Here is a 6,526-nt window from a genome sequence, read left to right as displayed (position 1 = left end):
AAAAAAAAAAAAAAGAAGTGATGAGGATAAGAAAGAAAAGGTTCAAGCCTTGCCCCAAGTATAAGGTTGCGTTTTTATAACATACGTGCTTGGCATTTATGTCCCGTAGGCCTCTCTCGGACACAGGCCCTGTGATCCAGTAAACAGTCCCTGCTGGCCATCATCATTGTCCCAGTATTCCTCTGTCTTTCAGCACATTCAGGGACCTGCTCAAGGTGTCTTAGGGATGAAGAATATTAATTATACAGAGAAATGACCTCTTGTTCTTAGCAGGTTTCATTAGTGTGATAATAGACTAACTTTGTTGAGCGCAGGCTATTTTGCCATGTTCTGTGCTCAGGGGATTTTCTACAACTCATTTAATGTGGATATTGACTCTATAAAGTGGTACGATTTGTATGCCCATCCACAAGTGAGAGACCTGAGACACAAATACATGAATTGGCTTTCAGGAAGCCTCAAAGTAACTTAGTGATGGAGCTAGGACTTACATGCCAGCCGTCTGACTCCGGAGCCTGTACTAACCCCTATGTTTCTACCACTACTGCGGGCCAAACAGGGGGAAGGATCTTATAAACATTTAGCAACATCCTTTCACTTGGTAGCCTAGCGATTCTGACCATTCTCATCTTTGGAGCCCAAGTTGACATGTCCAATTCTACACTGCATTCTCCTCTGCCTAGGAAAAGGGAGACAGCACAATGAATGGAAAAGGATGGGATGTTTTGATTTAAATCCTCATGGTTTTACTTACCTGGTGTAGCCCAGGTTGGTACATTCCATTTGCTTCCTCCAAGACTAGGAGACTCTATAGAGTCAAAGCTCCATGTGGTTCATAGCTGGTCCTTCAGATATGAATAGCTGGCAGATATATAAGCAAAGGGCGAATCAGGAGAGGAGGCACTTTCAAACTGGCAGGAAAAATGCTTATCAGCAGCCCCATGGAAAGGGCATATGGGTAGTGAGGGGCTAAGCAGAGCTTTTATAGCTCTCCATTGAGCAGTGAGTATCCTGGTGTATTCTCTCAGGGAGGTCTGCCCTGTTTTTCTTTTCTAAGTAGGACCCTCAGACAGTATTTTTTCTATCGGATGGGGGTAACCAATAAGATGACAGGCATCTACAGGAGGTTCACATGAAGGACGGCTGTATTACTCCTGCCTATTCTAGGCACTCTCCTGGCATGCACTTGTACCTTGTCTCTCCATCTAATCATTTCATTCCTGGACAGTGACACCTCGACAGTGACAGTTGGCCCATGAAAAATGAGTGGAACTGCATGGGTCCACTTAGATGTGAATTTTTTTTTTTTTTATAAATACTATATCAATAACATATTTTCTCTAGCTTGCTCTTTTGTAAGAATACAGTATATAATACATAAAATATGTGTTAATGGACTATGTATGTTATCAGGAAGGCTTCCAGTCAACAGTTAGCTGTTAATAGTTAAGTTTGGGGGTTGTACAAAGTTACATGCAGATTTTTGACTGCATGGTGGGTTGACGCCCTCAACCTGAGCATTGTTCGAGGGTTAACTGTATAAGAAAAGTGCCCCCATTGTTTACTAATGCGATGCTTCTTTTTCTATTTTTTATCACAGCAGAATCTAAGAAAAAGAAAAAGGAAGGGAAGAAACAGGAGAAGATGCTGGACTAATCGATGCCACCTTCTGTGGAACATGAAAAGGACATCAGCAAACAGGATCAGTTAACTATTGCATTTATACCTATGTAGGCTTTTTATTCAAAAGTTATCTATCTATAGCTTAAGTACACAATAGGCAGAAACAAAAAGAACAGAAAAATTTTGTAGTAGCGTTTTTTTTAAATGTATACCATAGGACCACTAGGGACTTATAATAAAGGACTGTAATCCTATTTAGAAAGTTGACTTATAGTACATGATACATGGTAGAAAATTGAGGTAAGTTTTTTGAAGTTATGTGATATTTTACATTTAAAATCTTTTTTTTTTTACATTTTTTTTCTTTTGGCAGCAATTTATGTGTTATGACCATGTAAACTACTTTTCTTGTTAATTTTTTCACCTAGACTTTTTTTCCCAATTGAGAAAAATATATACTAAACAAAGCAGCAATAAAATATAATCCTATCTGAGGAAAATATCTATCTTGTTTTCTGCCAGTGGATTTAAAAAAAAAAAAAACTGGTCAGCAAAATGGGGAAGGGGGCACAGCATGCTCTAATTCAATGTTGATTTTTTTTTTTTTGAAGAAAAGCATTAAAAGAAATTCTTTCACTTTGGCAGGAACATTTGTTTTCTTGATGAAATTATTTTTCCTTCTGAGGAAAAAAAAGACTAGGAAAATAAATCAAGGTGATGCTGAAAAAGGGTGCTTTTGTGTGCAGTGCTTTGATATTGTAACCCTCTTTCTCTGTCCCCTACACTCCCCCCAGTCAACCTGCTATCATACAAATTAATTAAAATCACTCTTGGGCACAAAAGTTATAGAGAGTTTAGGTATATAGATGTACATGTACATCTATACATTTTTATCAATATTTAGTGCTATGGAATTGAACAAAAGTCCCAAAGTAATCTAGAGTTTGATGGAACAGAAAAACAAACACTCCTCCTATATTGAATAAATTTGCGTGGGCTCGCGTAATCCAAATCAGAAACAGAGTAACACATGCAAAATAGTAGTTTGTACTTGGTTTCCATAAGCCAAGAATTCCTACTCTATTATCTACTCTATGTACCAAGTATCTACCAAGGACTATCTGTGCAACTCCCTTATCTGCTGGGTTCCAAGTACAATCTTTAAATAAGTCAATGCTTCTATTCAGAGAAATAACACCTCAGAAATCAGCTGAGATTAGCTAGTATTACACTTGAAAAAGCCACCTCTAATTTTAAAGTGATAAGACTCAAACAAACACCTATCTACCAAGATAACCTCCAAGTCCACTTTCAGAAATAATGGTTTCAACATACCTTGCATTAACCATAAAATAATTACAAACTAGTCTAATGATGCAGCAAAGAGCCTTCAAAGCTCAACTGTTCTGCCATCTAACCAAAGACGCCACTTGAGCTAGAAATGTTGAGGGGCTTCCTATCTCCCCGCTAAGTCAAAATCAACTGCCATTGGGGAATAGAAAAACCCAGAACATTTTATGGACTGGTGCTTAATAAAAGCAGAGTACCTTGTAAAGAGCAAATGACAGAAGCATGAACCGTGAATGCAGTCCTTTTACAAGAGGACCTTAATAGGAAAAAAGCACTCATGGGGAGGGATGGAGGAGAAGAAAGTCTTGAGTAGGGTTTTTTTTATAGCAAGTCCCATAAGGATAGAGATAGTGGAAGAGTCTGTAGCAAATTTTGTTAGCCTCTCACCTAATATTGCTCCTCCACCATCCTTTAACCAAAATAGCAGCTCATGAATCAGTAATGAGCTAAGGTAAACTAGAACAAAATCTCCCAAAGGAAAAGCAGCCCTGTAAATGATCGCGGCATCCCCTTCATTCACAGGGCGTGGAGGAGGATTCCTAACAAACCATAAAATAACCCTCTGATGCTCTGTTAAAGCAAGGGTTGGAATGTTAATTGCTGTTGCATAGGCTACGAAATTAAACTTCCTCTAAGTCTTGAGAATTATTCTACCCCGGCACCAGCTTAAAACACCTTGCTAGATCTCACTGAAGTACTGAAAACATAAATACAAAAGGACAAGCTCCAAAAAAATCACTGCTTCTCACAAATCGGAGCAAACAGACCATCATCAGTCATTTCAGAGAGCGCTCCAGCAAACTCTCCTTCCCAAATGTTCTGAATTTTATGGACTTTACCTTAAAGTTGATTTAGCCTTGAGGTAGGAAAGGGAAATATAAAGAAATCAGCTATGATAGAAAAAGAGGCTTGGGAAGATGGCAGGGTAGGAGGACCCTACGTTCACTCCGTCCCCTGTTTACAACTAGTTATCACTCATATCCAGGAAAATAAATTGGAGAGCGATCTGAGGACTGGCAGAACAAACTCTGCAACTAAATGTAGAGAAGCAGCCACACTGGAGAGGTTAGGAATTGGAGAGGTTAGGAAGGGCAGACATGGTGGTTTGGAGTTGACCAAAGGAAGGAGGGAGCTGTGGACACAGGGGAAAGCACAACGGAGCCCACACAGGGAAAATGAATCCCCATAACATCTGGCCTTGAAAACCAGAGGGGCTGAATTCTGTGAGTCTGTATAACCAGTGGGACTGGGAACCTGGAGCTTTAGAAGTCAGCAGACTTAGCACTGTTAGTACTGGTTGAGCCAGGGTAGCTAGTAATAGCTGGGTCTCTGCCCCTGAAGAGACAACAACGGAAGGAGAATCAACATAGAAGCCACCGTATGCACAGCAGGAGGGAGATCTGTTTATAGTAAATTCAGAGAGAGCTGGGGGGACTTCTCTGGGAACAAAGGAGCTGGCAGGCACTATCTTCCTCCCCCGCCCCCCAGCATAAACAGAGCCACCACAGGGAGGTGGCACGGCACAGACACTTGCTACCCACCTCACTAGCAATGTGCTCTGCCCATGAGTTCTGAGGACTTGCCTGGGGCAGCCCCCAGGCTGCAGGGGATACAACCTGGGACCAGCAGCTCAGTGCAAATTTTGCTAACACTGCTGCCCTGCCCCTGAGTCCTTCTGTGGTCACGCCTCCTGAGACCCTACATGCTTGGCTCTCACGAACATCACAGAGAGCAAGCACTGGCCACAACAGAGAGTCCATGCAGACATCTGGCCTGAAAGGTAATGGGATTCAGACACAAGAGCAGGACACAAGCAACACAAGTAGGAGACTTGAAGTGCCGGGTTCTGGTGAACAGAAGCCACTGCCCTGTGGGGCACTACAGGACCTCCTCTTCATAAAGTCACTACTTGCAAGAGCAGAAGACATAGCTGACTGACCTAACACACAGGAAAAGCAGACACAGAGAGGTAGACAAAATGAAGAGACAAGAGAGGTAGGTCCCAAATGAAAGAATAGGACAAAATCAGAGCAGAAGGTCTAGGTGAAACAGAAATAATATGCCTGATACAGGATTTGAAGTAATGATCATAAAGATACTCCCTGGACTTAGAAAAGCATGGAGAACATCAATGAGACCCCTGACAAAGAGATAAAAAATAACATATCAGAGATGAAGAACTTAATACTTGAAATTAAAAATGCAATAGATGAAGTAGTAGACTACAGGAAGCAAAGGAATATATCAGTGACCTGAGGATAGAGTAATGGAAAGCAATCAAGCTAAACAGGTGACAAACAAATACCGCATAATGAGAATAGACTTAGAGAACTCAGCATGATAACAATCACATTATAGGGATGCCAGAAGGAGAGAGAGAAAGGGGGACAGAAAATGTATTTGAAGAAGTGATAGCTGAAAACTTCCCAAATCTGGGAATGGAAACAGAGATCCAGACTCAGGAGGTAAAGAGATTCCCCCAACAGATTCAACCCAAGGCGATCCACACCTAGACACATAGAAATTAAAATGGCAAAAAAAAAAAAAAAAAAAAATAGTGATAAAGAATGAATTTTAAAGGTTCCAAGAGAAAAGGCAATTATATACAAAGGAAATCCCATAAGGCTATTGGTTGATTTTTCAGCAGAAAGTTTGCAGGCCAGAAGAGTGGCATGATGTATTCAGTGCTGAAAAGAAAAAATCTGCAGCCAAGAATACTTTATCCAGCAAGACTATCATTCAGAAGAGAGAGAGAGAGAGAGAGAGAGAGAGAGAGAGAGAGAGAGAGAAAGGTTGCAGACAAAGTTAAAAGAATTCATGACCATTAAACCAGCCCCATAAGAAATGTTAAGGGGGACTCTGTGACTAGAAAACAAAGACCCTAAGTGAAAATAAAAATAGAAGCATGAAAGCAAAAAAATAAAGTATATCTGTAAAAATCAGTCAAGGGAAGTACAAAAAGATGTAAAAATATGATACCAAATACCTGAAATATGGAGGGAAGAGGAATAAAGAATGAATTCAAAATTAAGTGACCATTAGCTTAATATAGACTGTTACATGCAGAAGATATTATATATAAGCCAAATGGTAACCACAAATCAAAAAAACAGTGATATGCAAATAAATAAAGAGTAAGGAATCCAAGTATATCAATAAAGAAAACCAGCAAACCATGAAAGAAAGAGAAGAAAGGATCGGAGAAAAACTACAAAAACAAGTAAAATGGCAATAAATGCATATCTATCAATAATTATTTTGAATGTAAATTGACTAAATGCTTTAGTCAAAAGATGTAGGGTGATGGAATGGATAAAAAAGCAAGACTCACCTATACGCTGCCTACAAGAGACTTATTTCAGAGCTAAAGACATCTGCAGACTGAAAGTGAGGGGATGGAGAAACATTTATCATGTCAAAAGCCAGAGTAGCAATACTTGTATGAGACAAAATAGACTTTAAAACAAAGTCTGTAAAGAGACAAGGTCACTCTATAATAATAAAAGGGACAATCCAACAAAAAGATATAACAATTGTAAATATTTATGCACCC

At 39.7% G+C, this 6,526-nt stretch overlaps 1 protein-coding gene across 2 annotated transcripts in view; it reads left to right on the top strand.

The window, feature by feature from the left end:
- PTN (pleiotrophin) overlaps nt 1-2,354 on the top strand; it is a 97,106-nt gene extending 94,752 nt beyond the window's left edge. The window contains exon 5 of one of the 2 annotated variants that reach the window (XM_025854830.2): nt 1,604-2,354. In XM_025854830.2, coding sequence (XP_025710615.1) covers nt 1,604-1,656 — 53 coding nt within the window. In that variant the 3' untranslated portion in view covers nt 1,657-2,354. Of the gene's footprint in view, nt 1-1,600 lie in introns of both variants that reach the window. The other variant, XM_025854829.2, reaches the window with a different exon arrangement.
- The last annotated feature ends 4,172 nt before the right edge of the window (nt 2,355-6,526 follow it).

Source organism: Callorhinus ursinus, unplaced genomic scaffold (genome assembly GCF_003265705.2).
Source record: "Callorhinus ursinus isolate GAN/ISIS: 27379988/994484 unplaced genomic scaffold, GSC_fseal_2.0 scaffold12, whole genome shotgun sequence".
Lineage (NCBI taxonomy): Eukaryota > Metazoa > Chordata > Mammalia > Carnivora > Otariidae > Callorhinus > Callorhinus ursinus.
Note: the sequence above shows the minus strand (reverse complement) of the source record. Positions and strands in the feature narration are given on the sequence as shown.